Below are 24,153 nucleotides of genomic sequence, written 5' to 3'. Positions count from 1 at the left end.
ATAAGTTGTTCAGATGAACAAAGCACATGGTTTTCTTGCATAATAAACATTTTAATTGTTTGGTCAGACAGTTCATATATAATATTCACATTAATGCGGGGATTAAACGTGGAGTTATGTTCTATACGCTAAATATGAAAACGAGCGTATCTGCACAGCACCTATAACTGTGCTTTGTATCTGCTGATTGCTGATCGAGATTTACATGCTTGGCTCACTGTATACTCATTCATTTCATTCATAAACGAGATGTATTAGTTCATTAAACTCATTCACGAATGAGAAGATCTCTCAATCTCATTCAGTGAAGGGCAGATTCGTTCACTACAATCAACAAATCACATGCTCCGTCACATCTTGAGTAACTCTTTGACAGGATGAAACAGTTCACAGATCTGTTCAGTGTTCACAAGCTGCGCATGTGCTGCTAATAGCGCCGCGCTCGTGCTTCTCCGCTCGCGGGCTGCTGTGGAGGGAGGAACTTTAGTGAACGAGAAATAAGTCAGTGGGTTACCTGAATGAGAACGATTCACGCAGGCCAAAAAATTTAATAAAAGCGGGACCCGCATGTTGGAAAAAACCGGACCCGCGCATCACTAGGGTAAGTGATACTGTGGTCCACAACTGGCAGAAAAAGATGATGCTCACTAAAGCTCACTGGCTGAGCTTTCTCCTCTGAAAGAAAAGGTTGCACAACTGATAGAATAAGTTACAATATCTGAGATATTGCTGCTCAATTTTATTTGCTTTTTTTTTTTTTACTTGAATGCCATTGCTTAAATTGATATTATTTATCTTTTAAAATTTAATCTTCTGAGTTCAGAAACATTGTTTAATATACTCGCTGTTCATATTTTTATTCAAAGTTCAGAATCAAGATAAATTCATAACTCTTGTTTTTATGATAACTGAGATAATGCTGCTAAATTTATTCTTTCTTTACCTTGAATGTCATTGCTCTAATTTATTTTTAATATTTTGATATTTCATATTTTGTTCAAATGTTTAACATATATGCTGTTCATATGTTCATTTATTGGTGTGTTATATGTTTAGAATGTTGTCCCTGTTTTAAAATAAAGCATAGCAATGATATTTGAGTGTATTTTCCCCTTTCAGAAAAAGTATCGAAATCGCAATTCTTGATTAGGTATTGGTATCGAAACGATAATTTTGGTATCGTGACAACACTATTGCAGTTTGTGCTTTAGGCCAGAGAGAGTTGATGCATGTATTTGTCTGTTGTAGTGAAACTACCTGTCATGTTGAGTCTTACACAATCACAAAATATGTACAAATTCTGGCAAACTCTAGATACCTCGGTCTGGTAGGTCTAACTCAGTTTGACATAATGACATCATCACATGGCACAGCTGATTTGTTCTCTCTTGTAACAGTAGCCAATGAGCTCGCTACTCAACATTCAAATATATGAACTGCTTGCTTAAAGCAGTTGCAGCATGCTTCAGAAACCCTCCACCTTCCCAAGCTCCACCTGTATAGATCTGTTAAGGGATGATTCATGTATGCTAATGGGGGTTATTCCATATATATATGTGCAGCAACAGTATTTCTTACATGCTCACAGCAGCATGTTGTGGACGTATTGGCAGTAGCAAGTCTTGGTATTTGCTCTGCTGCAACAGCATAACAGATCTGTTCCGCCAAGACCAAACACATTAAGGGTGTATTCACACCAGGAAATTCTGCTAGTTCTCTCTCTTTGGTCTGGGTCAAATACAATGTGTATTTATTTATTTTTTTATGCGTGTGGTTCGCTTTCACACTGCCCTTTTTGCAAGTGAACCAGAAACCATAAACAAAACCACACGTGTGCTTAAGGTCATCCATTCATTGGTTCATTCATTCAACTGTACCAGAGCTTGTTTGGAACCTGGACCGAGACAACCTCATCAGCTGGGTCTCGGTACGGTTGTTTGGTCCACACCGGAATGCTATTACTGTGTTCATACCTGCCCAAATCCTCACCAAGGGGGTAAAAAAAAAACCTTTAGTTTGATTCAGTCGAACCAAACAAACAAGTGTGAATACATCTTAACATTGTCATGTACATTCCAATGTCATTTCTTCCGAGAGTTGTCATTACAGAAATGTTTTTTCTGACTTTAGTGTCTTCCACTGTTTCCTGCAACATGAAACAATAGCAGAAGTGATATTTTAAGTTGTGAGTTGGCAGGCTGATTTGAATTAGGGTTGTGCCGATAGATGATAGAATCGTGTATGGACTATAGTCAGAGATATCGACGTAAGCAGATCTCTCTGTTGATAGTCAAGACGATATTAGGCTCATTCTCCTATTCATGTATTAAATTATAATTATGATAACTACAATTATTTTTATTACGCGGCCTATTATAATTCGACTATCAAAATGCCCAGCTATTTCAAATTAGCACCGCATTTCTCACACACACATACATACACGCACACACACACTGCGCGCAAAATATGATTAAACTGAGTTTAATGCCACAGTTATGTTAGAATGGATCTCATTCTTGTTTCTGTGGTGGTGCGTCGGTCTCGTCATGAGGTGCGCGGTCCGGAGCGCTGTATGACTGATGCATCAGTTCAATTCAACTTTACTCCAAATATATGAACTTACCTGCGCGGTTTAAAATATCAAATAGTTATGCTATGACCAGAACAAAGAGCCTCTCTCTCTTACTCCACCCATGCACAATAATATTGTGTATCGTCGATCTCACAGGCTGACGATATGACGATTTAAAAAATGACCATATCACCCATCATGAATGTGGTGAGATAAAATAATAACATAACACACTGGGTGCATGAAAAAACAAGCATACAGTGTGAACAGTGTAGTGCCGAAGGATGCCATCATCCATCGTCAATGGCTGATAGACATCACGATGTTGAGCCGATATTGTGATTTCTCCCACATTCCCCGTGCAATCCGCCGCATTCCAATACCGTGTTTAGGAAGAAAATGACGTGTACTACTAAATGTAATAAATAGGTTGGGAACCGATTCTTTTTTTTTTATTTTTTATGGAGAACCAAACGGAGTAATTTCTAAGTTTTGGTTCCGAAAACGGTTCTGGTGCGACACGTGACCAAGCTCTGTGAGCAGCCTTTCGCCAATGTTCTGATGATTTTACATGTTTTGCTGTAAAGGATGTCACAAACCGAATAACAGAAACACCGTCCAACCTCTTTAGTTACTGAGCACATTGTTTACAATGATGTGCACTCCACAGACTCGCCGCGCCGCATTGTGTATTTAACTGTCGAACACGTTTCCCACGACTGTATGCGCAGTCGTGCCTTTGATAACTGTGAAAGTTGTATTGTCTGACTGCACATGCACCAGCAGCGCGCAGCACCTGCTGCCACTAAATCACATTATATTTGTCCCATATTGTCATTAATATACATACTGATTGTAAACGTGTACCACAAAAAATAAATAGAAAAAATAGAATGCTCTTGTTATGTAAGTAAGAGGGATAGATTTTTTTAGTGTACAGGTAACTTCAAGAATGATAAACAAAGTGATATTTTTTTATTTTCGTGCATTTTAAATGTTTAAAAATGTGCACATGGTTATAAGTATAACAGTTTATATTTCATTCATTTAGGGAAATGAACAAGTGTCTCAGTCCTCAAGGGACTATTTGGTCAACCAGCTTATTCCTGCTTGAAATGCAAAATGTAATTGATAGTGTAAAAAACATCAACTTTGAAGCACATGCTGATTGATGGACTCAACATTACTCAGCATTACTTACTACCTTCCAGCAACACTACATTTAATGAAGGTAAAACGGTAAATAAAACATAATAATAGTTCATTTAAATAGAACCTGACAATTTGTATACTGTTATATATGTTGAATTTTGACATTGCCAACCTTTAAATCAAGTTGACAGTAAGTAATGAACAGTATTGAGTAGTTGAGTATTGTGCATTTTTTTTAATAGTTGTTTAATAATTTTAATGGAACTGTAACCGTTAGGTGGAACTGCAAATTTTTTAATGATTCCAAACCCTAGTAATAAATACGAGATGGGAGGAAAATACATGTTTTAATAATTTATCTTGAAGTTATATCATTTGGTATATACTATATATTAATTGCGGGCAACAGGGAGCCACTATTATGCCTGTCATTGAAACTGCTTTTGAATGTCGCTTTTAAGTATTACTTTTTACTTTCTATATTCGCGATCTCATGTAGAATGTTTACCAGTTTTCACACATTTTCAAGATAAGATGTTTGTCAGTGGTGCTGAGGATATGCAAATATGTGTGTATATGTGTACATTCAAAATCATCCTCAGTCATCTCTCCTTTCTCTTTTTATGTGCAATAACAGGTTTCTGAAATTCGGGCACGAAAATGGCATGAAAGTGCCATTCTGTGATGATGCTTTGGAAACAAAACCAAAGTATGAAAGTGAGGAGAGCAAATGTATTTTGCCAACGTGTGTGTGTGTGTGTGTGTGTGTGTGTGTGTGTGTGTTATATGAATGTAGATTATTTAACTGGAAGTTCTGTATTTTAAATGTTGTGTGTGCGTGCAGTAAGAAATTAATTTGTCCTTCTTTCAACTTGTATGCTTACTGTGTTAAATGATTCACTTAATGTTTTCTCATAATTTTCCTAGCGTTATGCCAGTGTTTCCTCAATGTTTGAGCTGTGTCTCAATATTGAGATCATGTTTGAGCACCAGCAGTTATTAATCTCTCTCTCTCTCTTGTGTACATAATTTATAACTAGCTAGACCTTCAAAAGGCCTTCAGAGGATGCTGTTAATGTCCACAGACTTCTTGTTTCCATATTGAAGGGACCTTTATGTTTCTATGGTAACTCTTTCTCTATACTGGAAATATTTCCATGAAAGTTAATGAACATTAGCTCATTGTGTTTGTTCGTGATAAAATCTAAGTACAGACCCATGTGACATTTTTATGTCAGAAAGGTTTCTCTGAGATTGACATCAGCACCAGTGATATAAGTGGAGTAATGAGGACAGAGCTGTTTGTCTGTACAGAAGTGATGGTTTAAGTGTGTGTGTATATGTGCTGTGATCTGGTTAAAAGCTGTTTAATGTGGTTCAGATCAGAAACAGACACCTCAATATGCTACGTGTCGAGACGTGGTGGTGGTGGTGATAAGTGTGTACTGACAATACACACAAATGTCTTATATCATGCTTTGGATGAAAGCACCTGCTAAATGCATAAATTTAATTTACATTTATACACTAGAGGTGGGATTTGCAGGGTATTAAGTGCAACCTTTTCACAAATGCAATTTTTTTTTATAGCAAACTGATAGAAAACAGCACAAATAGGTCTGTAAATCAAATGTGCCTATTTATATATATATATATATATATATATATATATATATCTGGTATATATCAAAAATTACCGGGTTTTTTTTTATTTATTTTTTATTTTTTTAACCTTTCCTCTCTACACAAGACAGCTGTCCACATTGTGTCTTTTGCGCTCTCAAGTTCTTTATTTCAGCTCTGACAAGGTTTTGTTTCATCGGCCATGCCATAGGTACAGATTTATGTTTCTGCCGGTCGGTACCACTGTCCACACTGCATAATGCGCACTTGTATTATCTAAAGAGAGAGAGAGCATCCAGTTTTGTTGACATAAAACTGGATGTGCCGGCACCACTTTCTCTCAGCCATAATGAGGGAAATCCACCTGCAATCCGAGCGGAGAGGTTAGGCTACTCATGGACTCAATATGCGCTCTGCAATGATAATGTGATTGATTGCCTACATTCCATGCTGATAGCTGTTCTGGGGCAGTTATTTAGTTCTCCATAAACATAAGACGCCGGTGCATCTCTGATTTGTTTTTGTTTTACCATTATGCCCATATTTCTTCTTCGCTGTGAATTTCAATTTCTGTTGATCTGACCATCTGCAATCTGGGAAGTGCCACCATAAGAAGTCTGTAGGTACTCCCGCTCTGGAAAACCACAGTGGTAAACAGCCACACTGTGAATTTAGATCTTTTGTATGTTTAAAAATATATCAATAATGTTATCGCGGCCAGAAATATCATGATAAATAGCCACATCGATTTATCGGTCCCACCCATACACATCCTTAACATCAAGGTTATTTTAAGCTTTCTGTGTGTGTTTTGGAAGCGCCTCTTTCTAGACTGTGTGTTTGTTTTTCTGAAGGCTTGATGGATGAATGCAAACCTTGTGTGGAGTGAGTCTGCTGATTGGTTTCCTAGGGCCCTGTGAAATCCGTTTTATTTTTTCCAAAATTGTGTTTTAATTTTTCTGGATTCCATTTTTTTTTTCATATAAATTTTTCTCCACTCCTTTTTTCATGGTTAAAATAAGTTGTATTAATCAAAAAGCATGTCTAGTTCATTAAAATCATAAAACTTAATACATTTTCACATTAATTTATTAAAAGTTTTACAAAAATTATGTATTTATGGACCTATGAAATGTTTAATTTTTTATTCACCATAGGTTTTATTGTTACCTAATTCTGTGTTTTAGCATGTCTAATTATTTAAATGCATAAAAACAACTTATATTTATTCAAATGTTTCTTAAAATAGCCTTATGAAATGTTTTCCCACCTCAGAAATTCTGTTGTGTATTTGCATTTTTCTGGTTATCAAATGAAGGCATAAAACATTCATTTAATTTATCTTTCAATTATTGAAAATTAAGCAAACTTAATTTTCTTGGTAAACAAAGGGGATTTACTACTAAAAATAAAATATAAAGAAATGTTGTGTGATTGAAACCTTAAACAAAGTTGTTAAAATAAAATAAAGAATAAAAGTTTGATTATTTTTAGTAGTAGTAGTAGACGGTGTACATTGATGTACATTCTGCTGAACATTTATGGCAAACACTTGTCAAAACACTTGTTTAAACTAAACAGGACTTTTATTTTGACGGGTTGACGTGAATACAGTTCTGTGTATGTGATAACGCTAGTTTTACTCAAATCAAACGGTCAAATGCTCATGAAGTGTCTCTCAGAGCACTTCTGGGGATGTTCCTCATGTGTTTACGTACTTATTTAGTGAGACGACAGAAGCTGAAATCACTGCGAGCGCCACACGCACTTCTGCGCCATTTAATAACAAAGACATGCAGAACATGCAAGATTCATATTTAAATAGACTTTTCCGGCTTAATATTTACAGATTTTTGTCCATATCGCGATTTGATGTAAGTGCAATGACCAACTTTTGATTAATTAATTAAAAAATTGGCAAATTCCGTGACATTCCGCGCTATACTGTAAATTCTGTTTTTATGACTGGACTCCGCGATTCCGTCCGCGTTTTCTGCATTTTGAAATCATAGGGCCCTAGTTTCCTGTCTGCCAACAATCTCATTTGCACTTCTTTTTCATTTACCCGCTGAAAGCTCATGATGATGCAGCTTTAGCTTTGTGTGTGTGTTTTCAGGTTAATCTGTAATTGACGGATTAGTCAACAGTGAAGATCAGCTGTTGACATTTACAAGAAACGTTTACACTAAAAACACCTTAAAATAATATTTTGCTTGTTTTACATACAAGTATATGGAAATATTTTTCAAGTATATCAGGCATAAGTTAAGGCCTTTAATTGGCCTTAATTGCCACTTATTTCACAGTAACATCTACTGTCCCTTGAAGTCTCAGAAAAATGAAAGATCTGTCTAGACTTAAGGAACATAAAGTGAAATACATCATGATCATCAATGACCTTGAGCTGGTCACGTGTGATCCTTAACTCAGTGACTGTACTGAAAGGCTCTTCAAAACCATGTGGGCTGACAAACTTCTAGGAAAAGTTGTAGTAAAATGGTCCTGACCTTCAGCACAGTTTGGAGGAACTGCCCAGAAGGTTGTGATGTATAGAGAACAGCCCTGGACTGTCAGGTCACGTCTCATTACCTCCTCCTCCTAATATAAATCAGAGATTGTACATTGTGTAAGGTAGGTCATATGTGTACACTGGCCTTTTCTGTAACTATGAGGTCTATTAGTGTGGAATGGGGAAGCAGACAGATGCATTGCATGTGTGTGAATCAATTTGAATAGCAGGTATGTACTGATTATCTGTTCATATTGACTGTCCATCTTAACTCATTTCCAATTTGCATTGTAAAGCAGGACTCCGACTCCCTTCTGCTTCTGTGTGTGTGTGTGCGCGTGTGTGTGTGCATGTCCTCCTCCTCCTCGGTGTGGAATGCTCAAGGTCTCCTCATTTCTAAACAGATCAAGGCTAATGTACCAGAGCACCACAACTCTGATAACACACACACACACACACACACACACACACACACACACACACACACACTGTGACCCTTCACTGCAGTTTTGGACCTGTTTGGTCAACACACAAATTCCTTTTATTTGGTAATGGCTAAATATTTATTCTCTTAAAGCAAAATGCCCTTGGTCACCTCATGTTGTGTGTGTGTGTGTGAGTGTGTGAGTTACTACTGACAGTCATATTCTGAAATGGAATTCCAAAATTTGATCAAACAAATCATTCATATTTGAATAGATTTCCATATGTAATTAAAAGATCATTATTCAGTACTGTGCACTATATTCACAGGTGTACATAGTGGTTTTCTTATTACGCATGAGAAGCCAGCAACACCCAACAAGAAGAAACTCAAAAATATGCTGCAATGTGAACTGCTTATTTTTGCAGAGTAATAGATGTTTTCACATTGGCCAGAGGTTGAAATTGTCCAGACGTCTAATCAAAGTCACCCCCACTCCAGCCCTGCTCAAGTTAGTTCAGGTATCTACATCCAAACCATTAAAGCAGAGCATTTTCTGCGATTATGTGCATATAAGAGTGTTTGTGTACTTGAAAAGAACTGTTCCTCCTCTTAGTGGCAGGCAGAACAGGTTTCCTCAGCTGGTGTGTGGAGCATTTCCCTGAACGAATTTGTAGGCGAGTGAGAGTGTGATCATATCAGTGGAAGCAAAGGGACCAAGCCCTTTTCGCTATTCTAAATTCTTTTGACTGTAGATCAAGATTACTATAGCCTCATGTAATGCAACTAATATCATTTACCCTGTAGTCTTTTTGGATTTGAGAAACCCATCAAAACAATGAAATAAGTTTCAAACCCTTTATTAATAAACATGGGGTATGTATTTAATGTCTATATAAAATTAACCACACTTCCTATTGTGACTCTGGAATTGTATATTATTATTATTATTATTATTAACAATGCTGAAACACAAGCTAGATATGCAAATACACAAAGGCACACACACACATGGTTTTGTACTCCTAGCTTGTTTATCTCCCAAATCGCCTGTTGAGAATCACTAGGCCAGATTAAAGATAGATTACACTCTCAGTTTCCTCTTAACCCATTTGTCAATCCATCTGGGTGTGAACGGTCTCAAAGGTGTTTATATTCACTTTTCGCCTGCTTTTCTTTTACTGTCTGGTCCTGCTTATATCAAAAATATAATTTTATTACAAATAATATGATATTGACTGTTTATTTAATTAATATTTATTTACAAAACTATTTTCAAAAAATTATTTGTGACCTGGATGATCTTGTGAGATTAACCCATTTGAATCTGACCCGTGTCTGACCAGGATCAGGCCTCTGCAGACACACTTTTCAGTTCCTGTGTCCTTTTGCTTTTTAACTACTTATTTTTTTTTTTGCATTTTGTGTGTGTGTGTGTGTGTGTGTGTGTGTGTGAAAGTCAATTAGGTTTTCAGTCGTAGATGTACAGGTGTTTCAGTTTGGTACTGTTTGATCCAATTCCCTGTGAAATAACAAGCTCAACCCTAATGGAAGACCATGTGCATGAGAGAAGATCTGTGACCAGATGGCTCTGAGGCTGACCTTGTGTTGTCTCTCGCTGCTATTGTGCGTTATTTTGTGTGCTTGCTTTCAGCGTTTAAGAGGAGCATGTTTGTTTAATGACTGAGGCGTTTTGTGCTCATGACATTTTTCTTATCAGCAATTAAATTATCATGCTTCATTTAAACTTGTTAGAGAAATTATCTTGTCGTGTTAGTGTTTGCGACAGCGCACAGCTCTCACTCAGTCTTTCTGAATATAGATGGCAGTGAGGGCAGCATGTAGTAGTGTTTGTGATTTAAACAGCTTTCTCTTCCTCAGTAAAGGTCACTCAGGTGACAGCAGTGGGTTGAGCCTCTTACTGACCAGCTCCATATGCTTTCACATGAGCTTCTGCGATGCTAATACTGCACTCTTCTTTACTCAGTAGACACTCATCTGTCTGCATTCATATCAAGTGTTCCTGTTCTTTTCCTCTCCATCTTGGCCTTTTTATATCTGTCTGTCTTCATCATTTATTGATCAATATTATGAATGGATACACTGTTTTTAATGGTATGCTTTGTAACATCTCACAGTGGTTTTTGCTGGTGAGTCCCGCCCCTTCCGTCATGTAATTGGCTGGCTGTGAGTGCGGTCTGCACTGATTTATGTGGGCAGCCATCAGTCAAGCTGTCAGTGCACTGCAGTAATTGAGTTGCTTTAATAGAGTTTAGAGTTACAGTCAGTCCTTGGTCACTGCATGTCATGCATGAATGTTCATTTTATGCAGAGTTGTTAAATTCAGGTCCTGACATGGTGTGTAGCAGGAAAATTTATGGAGTCTTGTTTTGAGCAACCTCATGTTTTTTACATGTGTCATTTTAGATCATTTTGATATGCATTCACAGGCTTCTGCGGTTTATAAATGCTGATCTGTGTTCAAATTGGTGTTTGTGCTTGGGCTTAAGTAAACCATAGGTGAATGTTACAGATTTGTGTTGTTTGACTTTTAAAACTACTTTCACTTTTTTCTTCCAGATGAGAGAGAGGCAGTGCAGAAGAAGACCTTCACAAAATGGGTGAACTCTCACCTGGGCCGTGTGACCTGCAGGATTGGTGACCTCTACACTGACCTCCGTGATGGACGTATGCTTATCCGACTGCTGGAAGTTCTCTCTGGGGAACAACTGGTCAGCAATACCTCCATCCATCCATCATTCTTTATGTCCATCGAAGTATCCATTAATCCATCCCTCTATGTATCCAAAACCATCCATCCATCCAGTTATTAATTCATGCATCCATTCATTCTGCCATACATCCAAACATGCATCAATCTCTAATAAACCTGTTTTCTAATGTCTTGATCCTCTGGCATTCTATGAATCAAATGTTGGGTTACTGTGATAATCACTACACTCATTTAATAAATTTGTTTTACTTCTCGTTCTCTTGTTTAGCCAAAGCCCACCAAAGGCCGTATGCGCATCCACTGCCTGGAGAATGTTGACAAGGCCCTGCAGTTCCTGAAGGAACAAAAGGTTCATCTGGAGAACATGGGTTCTCATGATATTGTCGATGGAAACCACCGCCTCACACTTGGACTCATTTGGACCATAATCCTCCGCTTCCAGGTACGAGGGCGTGGCTTTGACTAGAGGTGTGAGAGATAGAGAGACAGACAGGTGGAGTCCTTAAATGAGAGCAATAGTGTTTTTCATTTGTTACTGAAGAAATGGCAACAACTTTTTTCAAATGAAATATTGCTCATGCCAATGTTTTGATGCACTGGTTGTAGTTGTGTAGTGCAGCCCACAATATTAAATATAATCCTGACTTTGGAGTTTGATTCATAGACTTGCATGTTGAGCCCCCAAAAAAGGTTTTAGACAGAGTGCGTGATTATCTGTCATTAATAATAAGCATATTTTTGATTGGTCTGTAAAAAAAATTTAATCAGCTCAAAATTCCTTCAATTGAAACATGATAATTATCAAAGCACGGTGATCCAGACTGCTCACTGCGTTTCAACACTGCTTCTGATTAGTTTGTGAAGATGTTGCTGATTTGTTTTATTATATCGCTGCAATTACATAATTACAGAAGAACTGTTGACTTTACATTCTTTGCTGAATGAATCCCAGATTATGAATTATGATTGGGATATAGTCTGAAATGGATCAAGATTACTTTAATAACAGGCTTAGTGAAGCTTGGCAGTGTTATGTTCTGCATTAGTGTCTGGTTTAAGATATCTCTCAGCAAGAGTTCTGTTTGGGTGTGATATAGTAATATAGATCTAAAGATTTTAGAGCTGCAAACTGTTAGCATGAGTGTATGAAAGCTTAAGAATTTGGAGTATTATTTTATTATCTAATTACAGTTTATTTAATGTATTAATCGTTTGTTATATATACAAATTTGTATTTACGCACTCTTCACATTTTGGGGTCAGTAAGACTTTTTAAATGAAATGTAATATTTATTCAGCAAGCATGCATTAAATTGATCAGAAGTGACAGTAAAGATATTGTTATAAAAATTCTATTTCAAATAAATCTGCTCTTTTGAAAATCTGTCACAGTTCAAACTAAAATATTAACCAGCCTAGCATTTTTTCAACATTGATCATAATAAGAGGTGTTTTTGAGCATCAAATCCACATATTAGAATGATTTGTGAAGGATCATGAAACACCCAATACTGAAACAATTCTAAAAATTCAACTTTGCCATTACAGGAATAAATCACATTTAAAATATATTAAATTATAATTTAAAATGAGAATATTTCATTCACACTATTATTGTTTTTACTGTGTGCTTAACCAAATAAATGCAGCTTTGTTGAGCATAAAATCCTTCTTTTAAAAATATTTAAAAACTTTGGAACGGTGTTGTATTAAAGACCAGTAAAAGATGTGATCTGCAGCAAACGGTTTGTTTGTGTAAAATCACTTAAAGGTCATGAACACATCACAGCTAAATAAAGCTGTCACTGCTTTCCTGAGTGCTGAATCATGTATAGTACACATAGTGTTTGGTTATTTATAGGAGTGACAACTCCTATAAAAATATATTAAAATATAAATTCTATTTATAAAAATATTAATTCTAAAAATCAATTTACTGCCAGAAATTCAGGTAGTGGTTGCAGTGTTTATGTTAAATTCTCAGTAGTGTCTACAAAACTGTACTCAACAGCTTTTAGAACATAAACAAAGACCGCTTCTATGTTGATGGGTGTCGAATAAAAATGTTAAAAACACTCCAGTCCTCCAAACTTAAGATCTAAACTACAAGGAAAAAATATGCAGTTTAAACAGCAACATGTATTAAATCTCATTTGTTTGAACAGATCCAAGACATTAGCGTTGAGACAGAGGACAACAAGGAGAAGAAATCAGCCAAAGATGCTCTGCTGCTGTGGTGTCAGATGAAGACTGCAGGGTAAGAGTCAGTGAAAGAGAAAGAAATGAAATGAATGAATGAGTGAATGTATGATGCTTTATGAAATACACTAGTTCTGCTCCTGTACTAATGAATGCTACTCTCCTTTCAGGTACCCAAATGTCAATGTCCACAACTTTACCACCAGCTGGAGAGATGGTCTAGCGTTCAATGCCATAGTGCACAAACACAGGTATCGATCTGAGCTCACAAACACACACACACACACACACACACACACACACTGATATACAAGTACAAGGCCTTTGTTCTCAAACACATGACAAGCTTTGGTATGACTATGATTTCCACATAGAAGCATGTGCTCACACACTCTACGCCCCTTCATTCTTCAGCATGTTCCCACACATACAGAGAGGCCTGCAGGGGCTTCAACCACCAGCGGCATTCTGGAATTTTAACTTTGTTCTCCAAAAGTGCCTAGAAATACAGAAGTCGAAGGTGTAAAAGCCTATGTCTGGTTTTTTTTTTTTTTTGGACATAAAATATAAATATTCAGCTTTTCCCTTTTTTTGTGCTTCTAATTTCAGTTTAATTTAATTTAATTTAATGTAATGCATTATGTAAAAAAAATATTTAAAAAAAGTAGAAGCATGTTCTTGGTCTCAACTGTACTTACTGTATAGTGTACACTATTGTATGATTTGTATATTTCCTATTTCTTCTTCATAAGAAATCATTTCATTATATATTACTTGGACCCAGTAGGATTTTCTGCTCGTCTAATCCTCAACGGTCCTCATTTTTGCTATTTTCCTCTCAGCTGTGGCCCAGCAGCTTTGTTCTTTCAGCAATTTTTGCATGCAGAGGAACAGAAAAAAAGTTGAATTTAGTTGACCTAAAAAAGGAGAGAAAAATCCTTCACTTTCTCTTTGCAGTGTTGGAGTGCTTCCCTCTTTTGTTGGAAAAGTGTATTGCAGGATTCATCAAACCCAAAATAACTTTATTGTTGATTTCTTCTTCCTCTCTTTCTCGTTTTTAGGCCAGACTTGATTGACTTTGATAATCTTAAGCGCTCTAATGCCCACTATAACCTGCAGAATGCCTTTAATGTGGCAGAGAAGGAGCTGGGTCTTACCAAGCTACTGGATCCCGAGGGTGAGAGAAATATGAGGGCATAAATAGCAAATAAATGCATAATTTTTAACCAGACAACTAAGATAGATCTATCATCAAGCACTCTATAAAAACAGAACCTTTCAGTGTCCAGAAAGACTAGATTTGCCAAATGAAAAGAATGAACATATTATGATAACTAGCTGATGTGTTTGTCTTATCTCTTGTTCTTTAGATGTGAATGTTGATCAGCCTGATGAAAAGTCCATCATCACATATGTGGCCACATACTACCACTACTTCAGCAAGATGAAGGCGCTCGCCGTAGAGGGCAAGAGAATTGGCAAGGTACATGGAGAGCGAGAGAGAATTACAGTCTCCCACATAGCCATTTCCTGAATGTTTCTATTTCTGTAAGTGTGGGTTATTATTCAGTGAAGTGAATAAGGGTGTATTTGTTTCTGTAGGTGCTAGACTATGCTATTGAAGCAGATCAGCTGATAGAGAAATATGAGACTCTGGCCTCAGAGCTGCTGCAGTGGATTGAACAAACCATTGTTACCCTTAATGACCGTCAGCTCGCTAACTCGCTCAATGGGGTTCAGAACCAGCTACAGGCCTTCAATACATACCGCACCGTGGAGAAACCACCCAAGTGAGTAAAATGTACTCTAGAAGAGCGATGTAAAGTTTGACCCGGTTTACTTTATCATGCACATTCCTGGCATGTAATGTGTAATGTAATTCAATAGCAGAAAATTCTGTGTTCTTCAGTTAAAATGTAACTTGCTCTTACTCTAAAATGACTTCTTTTCTGCTGACATTCACTGCAAAAATAGTTTTCTAACTTAGTTGTACTAGACAACAAGACAAATATACCATCTAAACATTCTAAAATCAAGAAACCTTGAAATCTGGGCTGTAAACAGGATTTTTATGTTGATTTTAAACATTTGATGTCCAGAAGTCATTCTAGACACATCGCTTTAATCCCGTATGTGTTTGGCAGATTCACCGAAAAGGGAAATTTGGAGGTTTTGCTCTTCACCATTCAGAGTAAAATGAGAGCAAACAATCAGAAAGTCTACATCCCACGAGAGGGAAAACTCATCTCTGACATCAACAAGGTATATACACATCAAATCCTCCTCTACACATTAAGCTAAACTAACATAACTTGAGTTTTGAGTGATGCTCATGGCCAGCTGTGCTTGCTGCTTGTCTGGAAAGGCATGGGAGAGGCTGGAGAAAGCAGAACACGAGAGGGAGTTGGCACTGAGAAATGAGCTGATTCGTCAGGAGAAGCTGGAGATGTTGGCCGCACGTTTTGACCGCAAAGCAGCCATGAGAGAAACCTGGCTCAGCGAAAACCAGCGGCTGGTCTCACAGGTGACGCAGATTAACACTGGCAAAAAATATTTAGGGTTTAATGTGAGATGATGAGTAACATAAGAATTTGTTGCGGCCTTTAGGACAGTTTTGGTGTTGACCTGGGTGCCGTGGAAGCAGCCACTCGCAAACACGAGGCCATTGAGACAGACATTCAGGCGTATGGTGAGCGTGTAGCAGCTGTAGAAGCTGTTGCTCGAGAACTGGAGGCGGAGGGATATCATGAAGTGCGGCGCATACTGGCACGGAGGGATAACGTCCTCCGACTGTGGGAGTATCTGAAGGAACTACTTGCGGCACGTAGAGAGAGACTGTTTGCACACAGAGACCTGCAGCGCCTCCTACAGGAGATGAGCTACATCATGGACTGGATGGAAGACATGGAGGTACTGACTTATTCAGACCAACATTTTATTTTCCAATGCCTCTACTGCTTTTTTTTTTTTTTTTTGATGGGCCTCAAAATATGATGGTTCTCTTGTGATAGACCTCATTCTTAAAATATAAAGAAAGCTACCCATTTAAACTGTGAAAATACATTTTTATAAAATATAATGAGTATTTATAAAATCTTTTAATCTTACGGTTGAATAAAATTGCTTGTTATAACCTCTTGATTGTTTAGAACAGAATGGAACTGTTATGTAAAATTGTATAATTCCTTATTATTATCCTCTTTTGTGTCGTGTAAAAAGAAAATATATATTTTAAACGATTTTCTTTTTTTCTTTTTTCCTCTTGATTCTCCTAGCAATCCCTTACAGCTCCCCTACAGATCTGTCCCTGGAGATCGCTGTTTTTTTGCTTCCACAGCTAATTATGTGTGTTTGTTTGTGTGTTTAGAGTCGCCTGCAATCTCAGGACAGTGGAAAACACCTTCATGATGTGGAGGACTTGCTGCAGAAACACACACTTGTGGAAGCTGATATATCCGCACAGGCTGAGCGAGTCAAGGCCGTGCAAGCTGCTGCAAAGAGATTTACTTCAAATGAACAGAGTGAGGATATTCCCTGTACTTACACAAGCATGTGGTTGTTGTAAGCTCAGAATTAAAACACAATTGGTTCTCCTCTCTTTTTAGATTATAAGCCATGTGACCCCTCTCTGGTTGAAGAGAAGGTGGATCTTCTGGGCCGAACGTATGGAGATCTCGGGCAGCTGGCAGCAGATCGACGAGCTCGACTGGATGATTCACGAAGGTTGTGGCAGTTCCTGTGGGAACTGGGAGAGGAGGCTGCCTGGATCCGAGAGCAGGAGCAGATCTTGTCTGGAGGAGACTACGGAAAGGACTTAAGCTCCGCTCTTCACCTTCTGTCTAAACATGAGGCCTTCAGGGATGAGATGGCAGCCCGGTATGGCCCTCTAGGGAACAGCATTGCTGGTGGAGAGACCCTGGTGAAGGAAGGCCACTTTGGAGCTCCTGAGGTGACAGAGCGAATCAAGGACGTGAAAGCACAGTGGTCGCACATGGAGGAGGTAAAGGATCAAACTTTAAAGTGTCTCTTTCCACAGCATCACAATCTTATACTACATTTTGCTCTTTCTTTTTCTACAGGCCTCACGGTTGCGTGAGCAGGGACTGAAAGAGTCTGTAGCTCTCCATCAGTTCCAGACAGATGCCAACGACATGGAGGCCTGGATACTGGAAACACTAAGACAGGTAAAACAAACACAAACACATTTGTTTAACTAACTGTTTGTCCAGCTATATCTATCATGGTGTAGCTGTGCTGCTGAGCGGTTGCCAGATTGACTGTTATTCTGTGTTCTGTTTGCAGGTGTCTAGTCAAGAAGTTGGCCATGATGAGTTTTCTACACAGACTCTGGCCAGAAAGCAGAGAGAGGTGGAGGAGGAAATTCAAAGTCACCGATCACTCATCGACTCACTACATGAACAGGCCTCTACACTGCCTGAAGCATATGCACAGTCTCCACAGGTACACAAAACACACTTTAGAAATGAACTAAGCATCAACTTGGCTTAAAGTGCCCCTATTATGCCATTCTTACACTTCCTAATGTGTGACCCTGGACCACAAAACAAGTCTTAAATGTCAATTTTTTTAATTTTGAGATGTATACATCATCTGAAAGCTGAATAAATAAGCTTTACAATGATGTATTGTTTATTAGGATCGGACAATATTTTGCAGAGATACAACTATTTGAATATCTGGAATCTGAGGGTGCAAAAATCACCTTCTGTCCAAATGAATTCTTAGCAATGCATGTTACTAATGAAAAATGACATTTTAATATATTTATGGTAGAACATGTACAAAACATCTTCAAGGATCTTGATCTTTACTTGATAGCCAAATTATTTTTGACATAAAAGAAAAAATAATAATCTTGACCCGCACAATGTTTTTTTTGGCTATTGCTCAGTGAATTAAGACTTGTTTTGTGGTCCAGGGTCACATATTGTTTTGGGAGTCTCCTACAATAGGATTACATGCATGCAAGGTCAAAAAAATGCTTTCATTTTCTCAAAATAAGCATTTAATATGTCCTCATTTTCCGGCAATTCTCAAATGATTAGTTCGAAGCCATTCAAAGATTCTGTCTCTCTAAACCCCTCCTTTCCATGAGCCTGCTCTGCTCTGATTGGTCAGATGGCCTAGTCTGTTGTGGAAACGATATGCCTATTTCAATAGTTCTGTATTTTGAATGCACTATAGAAAATTTAAACATCTATTTATCATTTATCATGATTCAGTGGAGCAGCTGGTCCAAATAAGCAGGATACTGATCCATCTTTCGACAGCAGGCGTATTGTGAATCCCGCATTGAAATCCCTGAGATTAGCAGTCGTCAGTAGAAAGATGGGTTTGTTGGCGGAGACGAGTTGTTTGTGGATGGCCAATGTAGAATATAGCGTATAATGATAACTTTATTTATCATGCACTTTCAGCTTTACATCTTTGCAGATCATTTACATTCACATACAGCTACATAATACACAACATTAAAGACAATATTGGAAATTATTATTATTATTAAATGCTATTTATATATTTGAATTTGAATCGGTGGACACTGGTGGTAGTCCTTATACGCTACTGTTTGAATGTTTGGGATCAAGAAGTTTTTTTTTTTTTGTTTAATAACATTTTTTAATAAAGACATCTATAATATAAAAAAACATTAAAAAAAATCTTTCTTTCCCCACATTTTTGAATTGTAATATATGTTACGAATAATATATATCTCTTTTTTTTTTTTTTACCAGGTGGAGGGCCGTCTCCCAGCAATAGAGCAGCAATATGAAGAGTTAGAGAGGCTGTCGTCGTCATGGCGACAGGACTTAGATGGAGCACTTGCATTGTATCGTATGTTTAGCGAAGCTAGTGCCTGCCAGCTATGGGTCGGAGAAAAAGAACTGTGGCTGCATAACATGGAGATTCCCACCAAACTGGAGGATCTGGAGGTGGTCCAGCAGAGGTGAGAACAGATAGATTGATGCCTGCATGAAACTCATTGATATGGCATATTTTGGTGTAATATGGTTTTTGTTTCGACTAAAGGTTTGAAACTCTGGAGCCAGAGATGAACACACTGGGTGCTCGCATTTCTGATGTCAATCAAGTGGCTCAACAGCTTCTTGGATCAGACCACCGCAACAAAGAGCAGATTGACCAGACACAGAACCAACTCAATAAGAGGTACAGTCACCAACACAAAGAGTCATTGCACATGACAAAACCACAACAAAGAAGAGATTAACAGCATAAGACCCAACTCAACCAAACAAAAAAGTTCAAAAAGTTCAGATTCACACAGAAAATGGCTTCATGCTTCTCCTTCCTTCTCCTTCTCTGCAGGTGGTCTGATTTCCAGAGTCTGGCCAACCAGCGCAAACAAGCTCTGGAATCAGCACTGAATATCCAGAACTATCATCTAGAGTGTAATGAGATCAAGAGCTGGATGAAGGAGAAGACCAAGGTCATCGAGTCCACGCAGAGCCTTGGAAATGACCTGGCTGGCGTCATGGCCCTGCAGCGTAAGCTCACTGGTATGGAGAGAGACCTGGAGGCTATACAGGTAAAAAGAAAAGCATCATTACGTCTAATACAGCTGTAAAGTCACTGTAACGTTAGCCTTTATCTTGCTCATTCTCTTCTGCTTTCTTCTCCACAGGGTAAGCTGGATGACCTGCGTTCTGAGGCCGAGAAGTTGGCATCTGAGCACCCTGAGCAGGAGGAGGAGATCAAGGGTCGGCTGGCTGAAATCCAGGATGTGTGGGAGGAGCTTCGAGCCACCATGAAACGGCGCGAGGAGTCGCTGGGCGAAGCCTCTAAGCTTCAGGGCTTCCTTAGAGATCTTGATGACTTCCAGGCCTGGCTTTCTCGTACACAGACCACTGTGGCATCCGAGGACACACCTACATCTTTGGCGGAAGCAGAGCGTCTGCTGGCTCAGCATGAGGCCATCAAGAATGAAGTAGATAATTACAGGGAAGATTATGAGAAGATGAGAGCTACCGGAGCTGAGGTCAGTTATTGGAAACTTGAAAAATCTCATTACTCCTACTGTTCAAAAGTTTATGGCTGGTGATATGCCAAGGCTGCTTTTATTTGATACAGTAAAAACAGTAATATTCTGAAATATTAAAATTTAACAAAACAATTAAAACAAAAAAACTGGTTTGTATTTTTTTTAAATGTAGTATATTTTTGTGATTTTCAGCAGTTATTATAGATTTTAAAAAGTTACAGGTTCTTTTAGAAATAATTTTGTTATACTATTTGCTTGACTTGAAAACAGCTATGCTGCTTAATATTTTTGTGGAAAGGAAAACGCTGATACATTTTTAAAATCATTTTTTGAATAATAGAAAGTACAAAATTTATTTGAAATAGTAATCTTTTTTAATGTCATAAATACCATTGCTGTTATTTTAATGCATCCTTGCTGAATGAAAGTATGTATATGTTATTGAAATTTGACAAATACCTCAAAATAGTTGGTGCTAAGATAAGGAAGTTGAATGATCTCTGAATTGGCTTTGTGTGTTTAGGTGACTCAGGGACAGACTGATGCCCAGTACATGTTCCTAGCTCAGCGACTTCAAGCATTGGACACTGGCTGGAATGAGCTAAGGAGAATGTGGGAGAGCCGCCACTGCGTCCTCGCTCAGGCCTTTGATTTCCAAACCTTGCTACGAGATGCAAAACAAGCAGAGGGCTTCCTCAATAGCCAGGTGTGTGATTGCGATACTGCTTGTGTTTTACTTGGTTACTATACAACTAAATGCTAAATGTTTAGTATTATATTATAACATTCCATATCTTTCTGCCTTTTGGGCAAGGGCCCCATTTCAGTTGAATAAGCTGCAAATAATGACTCTGGATATTAACAGTTTCCTTTCTCTTTGCCTGCAGGAGTATGTTCTGTCACACACAGAGATGCCCTCCAGCCTTCAAGGGGCTGTGGAGGCCATCAAGAAACATGAAGACTTCCTCACCACCATGGAGGCCAATGAAGAAAAAATCAACGGCGTGGTCGAGTCTGGACGGAGACTCATTTCAGATGGCAACACCTATGCAGACAAGATCCAAGAGAAGACAGACTCCATTCAGGAGAGGTGAGCAGGAACAGAACAAATGAAAAGGCGGCATGCTTAGAAGTAGAGGTGGACTGTATGATCAAAATCAGCAAGTTATGAATATTAAGTCATTTTTGCATTCTCTACAAAAATATCAGTCAGGTGAACTGTTTTTAACATTGATTAGAAGAAATCTTTCTCGGTTACTGAATCAGCGTAATATGATTTCTGAAAGATCATGTGACAAGACTGGAGTAATGGCTGAAAAATCAGCTTACTATCATAGTAATACATAACGTTTTAAATATATGAAGTTAGAAAATATTTTTTTTAATTGTAATGTTTCACAACATTACTGTCTTTGTTGTATTTGTGAATAATGGCAACCTTGGTTAAGCATATGTGGCGAGTGGGGCGGGGCCGAGAGGCGTGGGAACGAGGAGTGAGGCCAGGTGTAGTGATTGGAGATGAGCTACACCTGCGCCCCACCGCCGGTCTTGAGTCCCACGTAGGAGATGGAAGGATATAAAACCGGAGTGACGACCGTGAAGGACGAGAGAGGACCAGGCCTGGGACATTAGTTTATGTGTTTACTGTAACGATAAAAACTCCATATTCAGAAGGAGGCGGGAACCGGCGCACAATCAAAACATAATTTTAATATTCAAAGTAAATACAAAACGGCGCGTCAGCCCCTCACGGCGACTGACGCGCACAAATAAAAAGTAAACACATAAACTAATATCCCAGGCCTGGTCCTCTCTCGTCCTTCACGGTCGTCACTCCGGTTTTATATCCTTCCATCTCCTACGTGGGACTCAAGACCGGCGGTGGGGCGCAGGTGTAGCTCATCTCCAATCACTACACCTGGCCTCACTCCTCGTTCCCACGCCTCTCGGCCCCGCCCCACTCGCCACAGCATAAAAGACTTATTTTATAAACATATTAAAAACAATCTTACCAACCACAGACTTCTGAATGGTGTTGAATATACCACACTCTATCCTTCCAAAATGCCAAGTAAGAAGCTGCACTGTATTGGACATAGTGCAGAATTCATCACTATCCTGGCAATGATCTACACTGATTATGTGCTGCCAGCAAACCTATTAAACCCATTACAGATAACATCATGTTTTCATCTCATGTTCTATTTTGATTTCCTTCAGGCACCAGAAGAACAAACAAGCTGCAAATGAGCTGCTAGCTAAACTGAAGGACAACAGAGAGCTGCAGCACTTCCTGCAGGATGGACAAGAGGTAATAAAGTAAAGAGCAAACAAGACTTCATATATCCATTGTACTGACTGCATTATGAGACAAAGTCCATCCGACTGTTATTATAAAAGATAAGGATACTAGTAAACCACAGCACCATCTAGAGGATGAAGCCAGTTATTATACATTCAGGCTTCTGTGTGATTAATAATTCTTCTTTTTATTTGCCCGTCTCTTTAGCTGAATTTGTGGATAAATGAGAAAATGTTGACAGCTCAGGACATGTCCTATGATGAGGCTAGAAACCTCCACAGCAAGTGGCAGAAGCACCAGGCCTTCATGGCTGAGCTAGCCTCCAATAAAGACTGGCTGGACAAGATTGACAAGGTATATTCGCATGCACATCTCTTCCAGTGATTTTGGATGTCTGATATACCAATACAAGTTTTGAAATTGTGGGGGGAAAATAAAAAATAAACCAAGAACAAGGCATGCGAACTTGTAAGCAGGACAGCATAAATCAAAACTGCTACAGTGACTTCCTCACTTTTCCTTGTTCTCGTAGGAGGGTCAGGTGTTAGTGAAGGAGAAGCCTGAGCTGGAGCAGACGGTATCAGAGACTATGAGCAGTCTGCAGAAGCAGTGGGAGGAGCTTGAGAGCACCACTCAAGCCAAAGCTCAGTGTCTGTTTGATGCTAACCGAGCTGAACTTTTCACGCAAAGCTGTTCAGCACTGGACTCCTGGCTCCAGAACATCTCCTCTCAGCTCCAAAGCGATGACTTTGGAAAAGATCTCACCAGTGTCAACATCTTGCTCAAGAAGCACCAGGTAAATCCAAAGCCAAATGGAAAGATGGCTAATCGAGATATTCACAGATCACTTTAGTGTGAAATTCCCAGGAAAAAATGTGAAATATGTTTTATTCTGTGTAAGCAGACAAGTTTTAAACCTAATGACCCCCTATGTGAACCTGTACCTGTGTGTGTCTTCAGATGCTGGAGCATCAGATGGAGGTGCGTGAGAAAGAGGTCCAGTCTCTGCAGTCACAGGCTCTGGCTTTGGCCCAAGAGGATGCTGGGATTGTGGAGGTGGATGGGCAGCAGAGAAGGGTGACAGAGAGCTTCTCGAACCTGCAGGACCCTCTAAGACAGCGGAGGCAGCAACTTCTTGATTCAAAAGAGGCTCATCAGTTCAACAGAGACCTTGAGGATGAAATTGTGAGTCACATCAAAAACCTGTTACACTGTATTAAAAAAGTATGTGACAGAAAATACTTTCTCAGTCTTTCTACTTCAAAATTTCTTCTTGTTTCTTTGTAATATCTGGAAATTTACTAGATATTTGAGTGAAAAATTGTTTCATTATATCTACAGCAGTTTTTAGTGTATTCATACATATGAATAATATTCATTTGGGAAAATGCTTACAGCTTTTAGAGTAATTATGGTTTTGTCTAAAGTTATGGGTAAAGGAGAGGATGCCTCTCGCCACGTCAACAGACCATGGTAAAGATCTTCCCAGTGTACAGCTGCTCATCAAAAAGAATCAGGTAATCAATCGCTCAATCAGTTTTTTGAAAAAGTTATAAAAAAGCGTTTATTTTTGATTACTACATTTTCCACTTTCTTTTTCACTGTCTGACTGAT

The 24,153-nt window shown here is 38.5% G+C and overlaps 1 protein-coding gene across 6 annotated transcripts in view; it reads left to right on the top strand.

The window, feature by feature from the left end:
* LOC127957132 (spectrin beta chain, non-erythrocytic 1) overlaps nt 1–24,153 on the top strand; it is a 75,411-nt gene that overhangs the window by 41,270 nt on the left and 9,988 nt on the right. For all 6 annotated transcript variants that reach the window (XM_052555524.1, XM_052555520.1, XM_052555521.1 and 3 more), the window contains 25 exons: nt 10,864–11,015; nt 11,286–11,459; nt 13,183–13,274; nt 13,387–13,467; nt 14,278–14,393; nt 14,587–14,699; nt 14,819–15,006; nt 15,361–15,478; nt 15,582–15,740; nt 15,824–16,126; nt 16,584–16,737; nt 16,822–17,216; nt 17,296–17,400; nt 17,519–17,677; nt 18,973–19,184; nt 19,268–19,405; nt 19,565–19,784; nt 19,881–20,234; nt 20,761–20,943; nt 21,125–21,327; nt 22,458–22,548; nt 22,747–22,893; nt 23,072–23,335; nt 23,500–23,724; nt 23,967–24,056. In XM_052555524.1, the coding sequence (XP_052411484.1) occupies nt 10,864–11,015; nt 11,286–11,459; nt 13,183–13,274; nt 13,387–13,467; nt 14,278–14,393; nt 14,587–14,699; nt 14,819–15,006; nt 15,361–15,478; nt 15,582–15,740; nt 15,824–16,126; nt 16,584–16,737; nt 16,822–17,216; nt 17,296–17,400; nt 17,519–17,677; nt 18,973–19,184; nt 19,268–19,405; nt 19,565–19,784; nt 19,881–20,234; nt 20,761–20,943; nt 21,125–21,327; nt 22,458–22,548; nt 22,747–22,893; nt 23,072–23,335; nt 23,500–23,724; nt 23,967–24,056 (4,436 nt within the window). The remainder of the gene's footprint in view (nt 1–10,863; nt 11,016–11,285; nt 11,460–13,182; nt 13,275–13,386; nt 13,468–14,277; nt 14,394–14,586; nt 14,700–14,818; nt 15,007–15,360; nt 15,479–15,581; nt 15,741–15,823; nt 16,127–16,583; nt 16,738–16,821; nt 17,217–17,295; nt 17,401–17,518; nt 17,678–18,972; nt 19,185–19,267; nt 19,406–19,564; nt 19,785–19,880; nt 20,235–20,760; nt 20,944–21,124; nt 21,328–22,457; nt 22,549–22,746; nt 22,894–23,071; nt 23,336–23,499; nt 23,725–23,966; nt 24,057–24,153) is intronic.

The sequence above is a fragment of the Carassius gibelio genome, chromosome B5 (genome assembly GCF_023724105.1).
Source record: "Carassius gibelio isolate Cgi1373 ecotype wild population from Czech Republic chromosome B5, carGib1.2-hapl.c, whole genome shotgun sequence".
NCBI lineage: Eukaryota > Metazoa > Chordata > Actinopteri > Cypriniformes > Cyprinidae > Carassius > Carassius gibelio.
This window is presented reverse-complemented; position numbering and strand designations above follow the sequence as displayed.